Source organism: Trichosurus vulpecula, chromosome 8 (genome assembly GCF_011100635.1).
Source record: "Trichosurus vulpecula isolate mTriVul1 chromosome 8, mTriVul1.pri, whole genome shotgun sequence".
NCBI classification, from domain to species: domain Eukaryota; kingdom Metazoa; phylum Chordata; class Mammalia; order Diprotodontia; family Phalangeridae; genus Trichosurus; species Trichosurus vulpecula.
Genome location: NC_050580.1, coordinates 40,698,089 through 40,711,466, shown reverse-complemented (window position 1 = coordinate 40,711,466; position 13,378 = coordinate 40,698,089). Strand labels below are relative to the sequence as shown.

The 13,378-nt window shown below is 40.8% G+C and overlaps 1 protein-coding gene across 1 annotated transcript in view; it reads right to left on the bottom strand.

Moving 5' to 3' along the window:
• GRID1 (glutamate ionotropic receptor delta type subunit 1) overlaps positions 1-13,378 on the bottom strand; it is a 1,144,779-nt gene that overhangs the window by 216,663 nt on the left and 914,738 nt on the right. The window contains exons 7-8 of the mRNA XM_036735649.1: positions 11,002-11,163; positions 9,447-9,566 (exon numbers count right to left, since the gene is read on the bottom strand). Of these exons, the coding sequence (XP_036591544.1) occupies positions 9,447-9,566; positions 11,002-11,163 (282 nt within the window). The remainder of the gene's footprint in view (positions 1-9,446; positions 9,567-11,001; positions 11,164-13,378) is intronic.

Below are 13,378 nucleotides of genomic sequence, written 5' to 3'. Positions count from 1 at the left end.
CCTACTCAACATTTTTTATAGCACCCTAGTTTTCTGTCACAATCATTATCACAGCTTGTTCAGCCATTCTCCTGGTGATTCTCAAAGCAGTTCCTATTAACTTAGGTCTCCCCTTCCCTGAACTTGTACAATTATTTGTGTTTGTTTCTGCTTTTTTTAAGCAGATGATACATATGCTATTGTTGAATTTTGTAATTATTGGTTTCTGTCCATTTTGGATTCATTTTCACTTGGTCACCCACAGTAGCAATTTGCAAAATTATTTAAAAGTCATTTTCTATATGAACATATAATATCAAGCAAGTTAAATCATTGGCAACTGCACAACATTTGGCAAGTCAGTATCCCAGATGGGCAGAGTCCTTGAGCCTCATCATGATTTAGCATAAACCCTAGAGGTAGAAAAATTCCTATGGGTAACAACATTACCATTCAGAAGGGAAAATTCAACCTTGCCTACATGTTACCTGTCTTCTCCAGCAAAATGCCCAAATAACAGCCATAAGAGAATGTATAATTCCCCACTCCCCTTAATAAAACTCTAGAGTCATGCTGTTTGCTTCCGACTTCAGTATTAGCAAAATTGATTTTACATAAAGTGTTATGACATTTTATTTGGGAAATACCACCCCCCATAAGAACTAACTGAAAGTTCATCCTTATCTCTATATACTTACTGTATATAGTTGGCTATCTTTAATTAAGAGTCTTAAGAGAGATAGAGACTTCAGTTTTCATGCCTTTGTCTCAATGCGCAGACACACACACACAAATACAGGGTGCCTCCCTCCATCCTTCTCTCCCTCTCCTTCTTTCTCCTTTCTTTCTTCTGCTTCTCTCTTTCTTTTCATCTTTCCCTCCTCTTAACACACACTTCCTTCTTCCTCTTCTTTTCTTTTCTCCCCTTTCCTCCTCTCTTCTTCCTTTTCTTCTCTCTCTCCCTTCTCATTCTCTCACTACTCTACCTCTCTCTCATTCCTCTGTGTCTGCTTCTCTCTCACATACAAATACAGCCCTGCCTTTCCTCACTTTTTTCCTTTCCCCATCCTCTCTCTCTCCTCTCACTCTCTCTCTCTCTCTCTCTCTCTCTGTCTCTGTCTCTTTCTCTCTCTCTCTCTCTCTCTCTCTCTCTCTCTCTCTCTCTCTCTGTCTGTCTCTGTCTCTGTCTCTTTCTCTCTCTCTGTCTCTCTCTCTCACGCACACACTCACACACACACACACACACACACACACACACACACGACAGAAAAACTAGCAACTCAGTTGACTACATGTTGCCACCCTGAACAAGCCTCAGATATGACATATGGAACCAAAAGACTAGACATAGACACTGAGGCACTGTACTATCCCTGCCCCTACTGATGCCTCAACAACAAGTACTGCTGTTCCAGTTCATCTAAGTGTGGTGCTGCAGCCGACTAAAGATATACTAGCGGGTTTCTTCCTGGTCTGGACATGTTTCTGGAAGCTCCTGGCTTAAAGAGCTTGGGGTAGGCTGTGTGGCTAAACAAGGCTTGGCTGATATTTCACATGAGAATGTTAATGGTACATTTTGAAGAGAAGGGAAAAGCTGGGAACCTCTCCTGTGGCAATCACTGAATAATGAACAGTTATCACTTTGTTAAAAATCAACTGTACTCAGCGAATTCCCTGGCATAGAACACTGAGGAGGCATAATTGGTGTTCTTGACAAAATATGCTTTTATTAAAAATAAAACTTGATAGATGAGGGATAGAAGACAGTCTTTGGATATACAGAGGAGGCCCAGAATGTCTCCCTACTCCCAAGGAATTGAAAAGAGGGGTATGGAAAACAGCAAAAGATTTACCTTCAAATTGGTCTTGGTCAAAGGGTAGAGAGTCATGGGCTTATAGAGTTTAGGCAGAATTGGAAAAGACTTTAAAGACCATCTAGTCCAATCCCCAAAAATGTAAAGTCGAGGAAACTAAGGTCCAGAGAAAGGAATAAGTTACCCAAAGCTACAAGGTTAGTGAGAGCTGCAGGTCAGATTCAAACCCACATCTTCTAACTACAAATGCAATCCTATGTCTACTTTATCACTAGATATGGCAGTGATGCAGAGTTAACACATCTGTAGCACAGCATCTCATAGAACTAAAGATGAAAGAGACCAGAGGAGTAATGACATCCAACCCTCTAAATCAGGGGTGAGGAACCTGTGGCTTTGAGGCCACATGTGGCCTTCTAGGTCCTTGGGTGGGGCCTTTTGATTGAGTCCAAGTTTTATAGAATAACCCTTTTATGAAGAGGATTTGTTCTATGAAGTTTGGATTTAATCAAAGGGCTGCATTTGAGGACCTAGAGGGCCACATGTGGCCTTGAGGCTGCAGGTTTCCCACCACTGCTCTAATTCTGCAGATAGGGAAACTGAGGGTTAGAAAAGTAACATGAATTGCCCAAGATCACACAGGTGGCAAGGATTAGAAGTAGGTTTTGAACCTAGGTCCTCTGACTACAAAAACCAGTGATCTTCTCACTCCACTGGTGTTGGAGGAAAACATAGGGGGAAACAGGACTTTCTTATACATTACAGATGGGCCTTCTCCTCATGGCCATACTATAGACTGCTCTGTGACTTTATTTATTTACACCTCTCTGTAGGCCCCAATTATTTCATAAGTAAAAGGAGGGAGGGAGTTCAATGAAGTTATCTTTTAGGACTATTGAAGCACAAATATGAGATTAAGATTTTTACATATATATATATATATATATATATATATATATATATATATATATATACATATATATATATATATATATATATATATATATATATATATATATATATATATATATATATATTGCAATGGAAAGGAAGATAGCTCTTTTGGGCATAGTGGAAAGAACGATGACTAAGGTAGCAGGAGAACTGGGTTGAAGTCCCAACCCCACCACTTATCCTCTGGGTCTCTTTAGGTAGGCAAGTCATGTCTCTTCTCTTGGCCTCAGTTTCTTGATCTATAAAATGGGGGTATTGGATTTCCAATATACCTTCTAGCTCTGATATTTGGTAATTACTCCCTCCACCTGAATGTTTGCAGGTCAGCAGCATTGGTAGTAAATTTAAATGTACATAAAGCTCCCTGCTTGATTTTCAGGGACCCTTACAAAGTCTCCACTTGCTTACCTCTTCAAACTTTCTCTCTCTATCTTTCTCTGTGCCTCTCCTCTGTCTTTGTCCCTGTCTTCTCTTTGTCTCTCTATCTCCCTCTGTGTCTTTCTATATTTCTCTCTGTCTTTGTCTCTGTCTCTTTATCTTCCACTGCCTCTGTCTCTCTCTGTGTGTCTCTGTGTGTCTCTGTCTCTGTCTCTTTGTCTCTCTATCTGTCTCTCTCCCCGCATCTCTGTCTTGCTTTGTATGTGTCTCTGGCTCTGTGTCTTCCACTGCTTCTGTCTCTCTCTGTGTGTCTGTGTGTGTGTGTGTGTCTGTCTCTGTTCCTTTGTCTCTTTGTGTCTCTCTTTGTCTCTCTGTCTCTGTGTTTCTCTCTCTGTCTCTCTCTCTCTCCCTCTCTCTCTCCTTTCTTCTCCTCCCCTCTCACATTCTATTGAGAGCTGTACTGAGAAGAATCTAGCCACCTTCACTTGGTTCAGAAAATGGTATTGAGTCAGTGCATGCTCTTTGGTAATAGTGTTAATCTCGAGGAAAATAGGTCAATGGCATTTCAGAAAGGGTTAAGAAAGAGTAACTTGAGGAGCAATAGAAAAATACAAACAAAAATCCATGATTTGAAGAGGTTTAGAATGGTTAGAGTTAGCATAAAATTCAAGTGAAATTGTCCCAGAAACAAAGGGAAAGCCACTCGGAATGATCTGGGAAGAGTACGACCAGGAGGTTTGGGAAGGTTAATAATTTTGTTATGTGAGGATCATTTGAAAGAACTCAGAATGTTTTTCACTTGGAGAAATTTTAGAAGAGGCATCATAGTTGTTGATCACCGTAGAGACTAATATAGAATTATATGTGTGTTTTTTTCTGCTAGCATCACAGGGATAAGAGAGTAGATGTGTGATTTTATTAGTATAGGGAATTCCCAGAGGAATAAACTCCCTCCACTGCAGGTTGACATCTTAGCAGCTTATAGCCTCAAAGATTTGCCTAGAGCATTGAGAGGTTGAGTGACTTTGTTAAGTCATGCAACCAATATGAATCATATGAGGAACTCAAATTCAACTTTTCTTGGCTTTAAGGCCAACTCCTTAAAAAAAGTCCTAACTCTTGGAAATTCTCATGTAGGTGGCATTCTCACTTTCAATCCTCCTTCAGTACTGACTCTCCTCCAATAAAAATCAAATATTTCCATCAACCAGCTATCCAAACTCCCCTTGGTATCTTCAGATGAAGGGTAGTAAAGAGAAAGGAATCAAGAAAAAATAAAGGAGAGAGGAGACGTGAGGAAAAAATAGAGGAGAAAAGAGAAGAAAAGGGATGGAAGGAGACAGGTAAAGTAGAGGAAAGGAACAGAAAAGGAAAGCAAAGTAAAGGAAATCATCTAGTCTACAAAGCCAGGACCTTCACAAAAATATCCCCAAAGGGCTGAATAAAACCTCAAAGACTAGGACTAGATCAGGTTCAGCTAACACCAACACAAGTGGTGCTTCAGACACATCATCTCCTGGGCACGGTGACATTTCCTGATTTTTCCCCCTCCCAAGATTAGTCAGAACACAGAAATGATTGGGCTTTTTTCTGGGTTTATGTGGCAAAGCTGGTGGTAGTGAGAAATAAAATCCATGGCTTCTGATTCTCCATCCAGAGCTCTCTCTTCAAGCTAGTGCTTTGGGGGTAATATCATCTAATGCCACGCTGTCCATCATCACCCTTTCATCGAGGGGGAAAGCACAAGCTCTCTTTCTCTTCCTGATTCTTCACAGTCTTAAATTTTTCCAATGGCTTTCCTTTGGCACAATTATTTTTTAATCCATCCTTTTGTTCCCTGGTTTTAAATTAATCTCATTGGTTTAAATGTTATAGAAGCTAGCTTGTAGGCTTTATCCCTCATTATTGATTATTTTTAATTGTAGGGAACCCTCACTCATCATCAAAAATATTATTTCTGATACTTAATTTACAAGACTTTGCCCTTGTCTTCATTTGCTTTCATTCATCTGTGTGTAGTGTTTTTTTTTCATGAGTGACTTATACTGTTAATACAAATGATCATTTCTATTCCTCTTTCTTCCTCTAAAGAGGCAATGGGTTTCTTTTTCCTATCTGCCCTTCCTTCTGCCTTCTCTCTTCTCCAAGTAGCCTTCAATTTGAATACAATTTCCCATTTCTGATTTGTCATCCCTCTCCCTCTGTTATCTCCCCCTCTCTTCCTTCCTACTGTTATGGGATGAGACACAACTGGAATGAGCCTAGCTCATCTCAAACATAAACTCTCATTCCGTGTCTCCAGTTTCTTCATTTACCCTCCCCAATAGTGAGAAATATAATCATCTCTCCTTGATTCATTCTGAAATCACTCACATTCTGTTTTGCTTCTCTTTGAATATCCCCTTTTCTTAAATGATAAACATGTGATACTACAACCAATGCTGTTCTCTTCTTTCCTGATAACTTCTCCTCAATGTTGATAAGCTTGCTAAGCTACTATATAATGAATGGCCTGTACTGTTGTAAAAGAAGATTTTTTAAAATTACAAAAAAGATACAATTTAGAATAAAATCTACTCTAAAATCAGCTTCTCCTCAAACTCAATTACATTCAGATATCCTGCTCTGGTAAGACCGAGAGACACGTTCTAATTCCCATTGGTTTCAGGGTCTTTGATGAGTGTTTCCTTGGTAACGGTGGAAAGCCTAGACACTTAAAACAGGAAGTGGAGAGCGATGTTCCTAGGCCTCTCTTAGGCTCCTGGAGTGGCATCCAGCAACACCAGGAGACTGGCTTGAATGCTCACCGTTTAGGACATGGGCAGTTCTAAAATGGAAGGCCACCTATTTACCCCAGTAGCATCCAGGTGATTAAGGGAGGCATTTGCAAATGACCATTCCCCATGGCTATAGTGGTCTCCCTCCTAACCTCTGCCTCTGAGAATCTCTAGCTTTCTTGAACATTCAGCTCAAGTGACATCTGCAGGAGGTTTCTCCTCATCTCCCAGTGCCAGGGATTTCCCCATAAGACTACCTTCCATCTACTCTGTATTTATCTGGTAGCTCCAAATGTCTGTATATGCTGCCTCCTATATTAGAATGTAAGCTCCTTAATGGCAGGGGCTGCTTCTGGTTTGATTTGTTTGTTTTTCCTTTCTATTCCCAGCACTTAATATAGCACCTGGCAAATAGGAGCTACTTAATAAATATTTGTCTATTGATTGTAACACATGGACTATTCTGGATGGAGACTGATGGCATAGTGATTTTTCTATGTCACACTCATTTTCCCTTTCCACATGCTTGGATGAGATTCCTTTCTGGGCAATGATTTTCTGTTCTGTAAAATGAGAGGTTTGAACTACATGACTGCTAAAATCCTTTTTAGTTCTAAAACATACATTTTTATACTTTCCTTTTTCATTCATCTAACTTCCTTCTTTCCTTTCTTCTTCCCTCCCTCTTTCCCTTCCTTTCTCTCTCTGTCCCTCTGTCTTGGTCTCTCTGTCGCTCTGTCTCTCTCTGTTTCTCTTTCTCTGTCTTGCTCTGTCTCTCTGTCTCTGTCTCTCTCTGTCTCTGTCTCTCTTTGTCTCTCTCTGTCTCTTTGTCTCTGTGTCTCTGTCTCTCTCTATTTCTCTGTCTCTCTGTCTGTCTCTCTGCCTCTCTATTTCTCTCTCTATCTCTCTCTGTCTCTCTGACTCTGTCCCTGTCTCTGTCTCTCTGTCTCTCTCCTGATTTTCCCTCTACTTCATATTTTAGAGGTATGAGGGACCTTGGTGGCCACTCAGATTAATCACTTCATCTTACAGATGTCAGCTGAGGTCCAGGAGGTTTAAGTGACTTGCCCAAGTAGAGAATGACACACCAGTAGAGAGTGACAGAGAGGGTTTGAACCCAGATCTTCCACATCTAAATCAATGATTCTATAGTTTGTCCTTTAGAGCCAACCTCAGACTAACCTCTAACATCAATTAGAGATGGATGGCACATTCACAATGTATTCTGGAGTTTTGAGGTGCCATGGCCACTGTGCAGTCATGTCACCATCAGTCAATTTGAGAACCTCTCTTCTCAGTATACTATTCCTCATGAGAGACTGACATCACAAATGAATTTCTGATCACCTTTGATAATATCACCAATCTCTGATATCATTGATCAGTCCACCAATCCCTGATCACTCCATGGTACATTATTCAATGAAAAAGAGCCAGTAATATTTGCCCTGAGTGTCTATGGACCTAGAATTATAGATTGACTAGCCCACCTCTGCTTCTTTTCCTGGTGGCCAGGCTGCTGCCTCGAAAGTCCTATTATCAAATTCACTACATTCCTGTAACTGTGACCATCACCCATGAACCCTATGATTCTCCTAATCAAAACTTCCTTCCTCCCTTCCCTTATATGTGCTCAAATATGTTCAAATATAAGCTACTTAAAGGCAGAGGCTGTATTACTTTTGCTCTTATATCCTCTTCACCTGACTCAGTAGAAGATCAGTAAATCTTGTATCATTCATTCATTCACTCATTCAGCTCTGCTGGTTCTACCTTTCTGCCCTGGTCCAAAGCAGAGTGTCAAATGCAGCTAATCTAATACAATTCTGAAAGATCTATTGATTTGTATTAGGAAGCCTCCCATTTCACACAAGAAAGTTAGTTTGGAACTCTTTTTTTCTTATCACCATAGACATAGCCAACAAATTATGCACTTCAAGTGAATTTTTAGCCATTCTACCTGCTACCTGCCACCTGCCACCCAACTGTTCCTGCTCTGCAAACTAATCTAAATATACAACCTGCCTCTTTAATTACCCAGTCTTCCCTTCCTTAATCTATGACCTTCTCTGGATTCCAGTCTAAACATACAGCTGAAAAAGAATATGAGTTTGGGCGAATCTGTACATGGGTATGTGGACAAATGTGATTGTATTACTGTCATTATATTAGAAAAGATCCTACTATGGGCTACAATCTGGTGCCAATCTGGTCTGAATATAATATTTTTAATGGTGGTGACTAAAACCCACTCTCTACAAGTCACAATATTTCTAGAATATAAATCTGGGTTTTTGTTGGTTTCTATTCAATCTTCCTTGGTCCCAAGGGAAGCTTCTCAGGCTGCCCACCTCAACTCAATCAGTCAAAATACGATAAAATAAAGTTTGCTAGTTGGAAGCAAGTTTCCATAATGCAGGAAGGAAAAGTAACAGAGGACATCAAAACTGGGTATTCAGAGACTGGGTAAAAATGTAAGGGTCTCGAGGGAAGAAGCCATTTTTGTTTTTACATGTAACATCATCTCTGACACATAGTGAGCATTTAAATGCCTATTGAATTGGAGATTGGTTATATTAGCAGTTTTCTCAGGATCCTTTGCTTTCTCTTCTGATCATCTCCTTTCTTCTCTTTCCTCCCCTCTTTTGAAATGCCTCCCTTCTCCCTAGTGGAAGAGGCAGCAGGATGTAAATGACAGAGATCGAGTTTTAAAGGCAGGAAGACTCAGGTTTTAGTCCTGCCTCCAGCAAATACTTTCTAAGTAACCTTGAGCTAGCTGCTTAACCCATCAGTGCTATAGGCAATTTTTGAAGTTGAAGAGAGAGTCCCAAGCCACACTGGCAGGTGTTTTCCTCACCTGAGAATGCCCTGCACCAATGAACTCACAGTACAGTCTGATCCTTATCTCTGTTGCTGCTTCTCTCCACCCCAAACTGGCAATTCAACAGACTCCATGCTCCTTTGCTTTTAAACCCCCTTCTTTCAAATCACAGGGTTGGAGCTCTATGTATGGATAGAGCTGTTCTCCCTGATATTCCTGGAAGGTGGACAGTGCCAAGGGCTCAACTACATGAGGGCACCACCCTTTGGAATTTCATGCCTTCATCTGTGCAATTATGGAAAGAGTGTGTGTGTGTGTGTGTGTGTGTGTGTGTGTGTGTGTGACTTGATGTGATCACTTATTTTCTAAATTGTTTACTGATTAAAACAAGTTTCTTTAACAAAATCAGTTATAAGTCTCTTGAAAAGAAACAGCCACAGCCTCTGTTCCAAACTCTGTTTGATGCATGCAGAGAGAATGCATTTCAAAGTACTTCTTGCTTGCTTACTATCCCTAGGCATTGCAGTTACCGTCTAGCATAAACTGTGAATGCTTCATTGCGAGAGAAATGCTAAGACAGTCTTTCCCCACTAATTAAACTTTGCACAGCAGGCAAGGAAAAATAAAAGACTCTGGTACCTATTTCCTTCCTTCTGTTGTCATTCTCTTAGACTAGAATATGATCCTTCAAGCAATGAATGATGGGCATTTTAGCAGGCCTACCTTGCGCATGTCTTTGCCAAAGGTCTCGCTATAAGTGGTGCCGAGGATTTCAAACTGGACATAGGGATTGGAGCTGTCTTCTCGGAACTCCATCACCCCTGTGAGGCCAGTGATGTGACCCTGACAAAGAGAGTAGAAAACATCACTTCTCTATCAGACTAGAAGGAACTTCTGGGAGAGGGTAAAAGGAAATGAGCAGGAGTGTTTTTCCCACAAGGGATGCTAAGGACCTTATAGAGAGAAGGGAAAATAGCTTGAGGAGCCCTGGATAATAGGAAGGATCTTGAATAAATATTATCATATCCTTTGCCATTGTACCTTGGGACTTTTTTTTTCTGATTTACAGCTGAAACCTTTCATGTGTTCTATCTCCCACATTACAGTATGGACTCCTTGAGAGCAGGCACTGCTTTGCTTTTCTGTTTGTATCTCCGTGCCTTAGACATAGTAAGAAGTAAGCACTTCGTTCATTTCTTCCTTCCTTCATTCATTCATCTTACTGAGTTAGCTAAGTCCCAGGCTTAGCCCAGGGACCTTCACAAAGGAGCTCATTTCATCTGGAGCACTAGCTTCAATAAGGTCATCTTGATTTCTGAACTCTAGAAATTATAATGCATGATAACTCATTGGTTCAGCACTTCTCTCAGAGACTGTGCCACTGGTAACAATTCTATGGTTAAACCAAAGGAAATAACAGTCATAGCCTTGATCCCCCAACCATGACTATTTTTTCTGATTGTCTTTCCTTTACGTAGCTGATATTTCTACCCACCAAGAGAAGCAGAATCATTACATATGGAGAGAGCTTATAGAAATCATAAAACATTTCCCCATTTGTCCAAGAATCTAGTACTCTAGCTTCTTGGTTATTTCCTAACCCCAAAGGAAAACATATAATGGCATGGAAACCTGACTCCAATATTCCTATCACTTTCTCCCCTTGAATAAACTTCCCCCAGCAAGGATTTCCGGCTCTTCATCATGATGCCAGTTGATTCAAACTGACACCAATACATTTTCACTGTTATTGAAACCCTGAGCAATTTATTGAAGATAAAACTCCAAACACCATAGATTTCCCTAAATGCTCTTTCACAATTTCTAAGGACCATTCACTTTAACAAGTCTTCTGTGGATTCTCTGATTCACTTATAATCCAACTTGCTAAGTTTGCTTCCATCAGAAATTCATAAGATATCTCAGCACAGGAAACCATCATAAATATAGAACAGCCTGAGTTGTCCCATCCTAGATGAACATACCCATTTTATTAAGACAACACAGTGCCAAGTTCCAAGAATAGTTTCCACAATGGCATCAACTTTTATCCAGATTAAAATCAAAATTGAGTTAAAGGCTGATAGGAAACTAGAGAATTTGTTACATGGCACTCAACTCAACCACTAGGCTATAAAAGTAGTCATCTAGTCTAAAGCCTTGCTCTATCCAGAAGGATTAATCTTAAAATAGAAAAGAAAATTAATATTCACATCCCAAATTACTCATGAAATGGTGCCCAGCCATTTTTATGAGTTGGGAGTTTCCCAATCAGTACCTTCTTGATAGTGTCCAACATGGAACGGCCCCCATTCCAAGGTTTGGTGGACTTCCTCATGCAGTTCAGGCTTGCCATGCTATGCCACTTCCTATCTTCCAGCTTTCGGTGGAAGGCATTTGCCAGCATCAACACACTGTCATACAGGTAGAGGTTAGACACCTGCAAAGATTTTTTTAAAAATAGTAGAATCATTTGCAAAGATATACTTCCAGAGAGAGACTAAGAGAAGGACTTGGAGATCTAAGACATAGACCTCATCTTCAGCTATGTCTTACATACATGCTTGTTAATCAACTGATTCTAACACCTTAGGATCATAAATTTAGAGCTGAATGAGACCATAAAAGTTATTGAGTCGTACAAGAATAAATCTGAAGGTGGAAGGGATTGATCTCAGAGGCCATCTAGTCAAATCCCATAATTTTAGAGATGAAAACTGAAACTCAGAGAGGTTAAGTGATTTGCCTAAGATCACACAGGCAGCAAATATTTGAACCCAGGCCCTCTGGCTTCAAATACAGCTGCCTTTGGACTGTTCCATAGTATCACATATGGAAAATAAGAATCCAACACACCCACATGTATAGAGCATGCTTCAGTGGTGGCAGCTGAGTCACCACCACCCAAACAGGCCTCCAGAAGCCTGAGGAAAAGGCATGTGGGCTCGACTGCCTCTCACCCCCACTGCCAACCCTGCAGACACTAATTGGCAACAGCCTCACCAGCTGTCTGCAGAGCAGCCTGAAAGTGAAAAGAAATACATTACTTGTCACCAAGCTTCCTAGAGGGAAAACAGTTTATGAATACAAAACGGTAATAAAAACAGAGATCAGCTGAGTACTCAGAATGCAGGCAGCACCCATTCTATCCCAGAACAGAGACAGACCTGGCATGCCCACTCCCAAAACCAATTCAAGCAATCCGAGTGAATAGGAGGAATAGCCAGCACTTCCTAACAGTGCCAGTCAAATTCCAGTCACTACCAACAAAGACATCCACCAGAGGAGTCCTGATGACTATTTCAATGATGTTATCCTAAGGTGGAGAATGATGAAAGGGAGGGAGGAGGGAAGAAAGGAAGGAAGGAAGGAAGGAAGGAAGGAAGGAAGGAAGGAAGGAAGGAAAGAAGGATGGAAGGAAGGAAGGAGAAAGGGAGAGAGGGAAGGAAGGAAAAGGGAGGGAGGGAAGGATGGAGGGAAGGAAGGAAGGAAGAAGGAAAGAAAACAGGGAAGTAAAGAGGGAAGGGAAGCAAGTAAAGAAGGAAGGAAGAAGAAAGGGAAAGAAGGGAAGACAGAAGGAAGAAAAGAATGAAGGAAGAGATGGAAGGAAGGGGAGAGGGAAGGAAATAAACAAGGAAGAACAGAAAGAAGAAAGAAATAAAAATTTATTAAGCAAGTACAAGGTGCCAGGAAGTATGCTAAATATTTTACAAGCATTAACTCATCTGATCCTGACAACAACCCTGGGGAATAGATACCATTACCATCCTCATTCTACAGATGAGAAAACTAAGACAGTGGTTAAAATATTTGCCCAGGATCATGCGAATAGTAAGTATCTGAGAACAGATTTGGACTCAGTTGTTCCCGCCTCCAGGTCCAGCTCTCTCTCCACTGTACCAGCTCTTAGTTTAAATTCATGGACTGACCCATATAACTTGTGTTATAATGATCAAGTTGCTTTATCTTTCTGGGCCTCGGTTTCCTCATGTGCACAATAAGTGTAATGATCCTTCCACCACTCACCTCATAGACTCATTGAATTTCACAGGTGAAAGAGACCACAGTAGTCCTATAGTCCAACTCAGGCTGGAAAAGGAATCTTCTATACAAAATTCCCCCCAAGTGCCCATTTGCCCATAACATATAGGCCCCAAGTAAATTACTACTCACTGCTGTCCATGGCAGCTCACTCCACTTTGGGTTTGATCCCATCATTAGAAAAAAATTATTTATGTTGCCTAACAATAGATTCATCTCCTGGTTACTTCCGCCTGTTTTTCTAGTTTTCTCTTCTTGAATTAAACTGATTAAGTCAAATCCTTCCTCCATTTCACAGCCTTTCAAATACTTGAAGGCAGCTACAATATAGTTTCACTGAATCTTCTCTTCCCCAGACAAACATACCCATTTCCTTTTGTGATCCTCACACTCTTCTCTCCTGGTGGCCCCTCTCTGGAGCCTGTGCAATGCACTTATTATGAGATCCTTTCAAAAGTGCGATACTTAGAAATGACCACAATGTTCAAAATGAAGCCCGACTGGAGAAAGAACTGTCACATCCAAAAAATGCTTTGTAAACTGACGGAAATATGAGGAGGAGGAGGAGGAGGAGGAGGAGGAGGAGGAGGAGGAGAAGGAGGACGAGGAGGAGG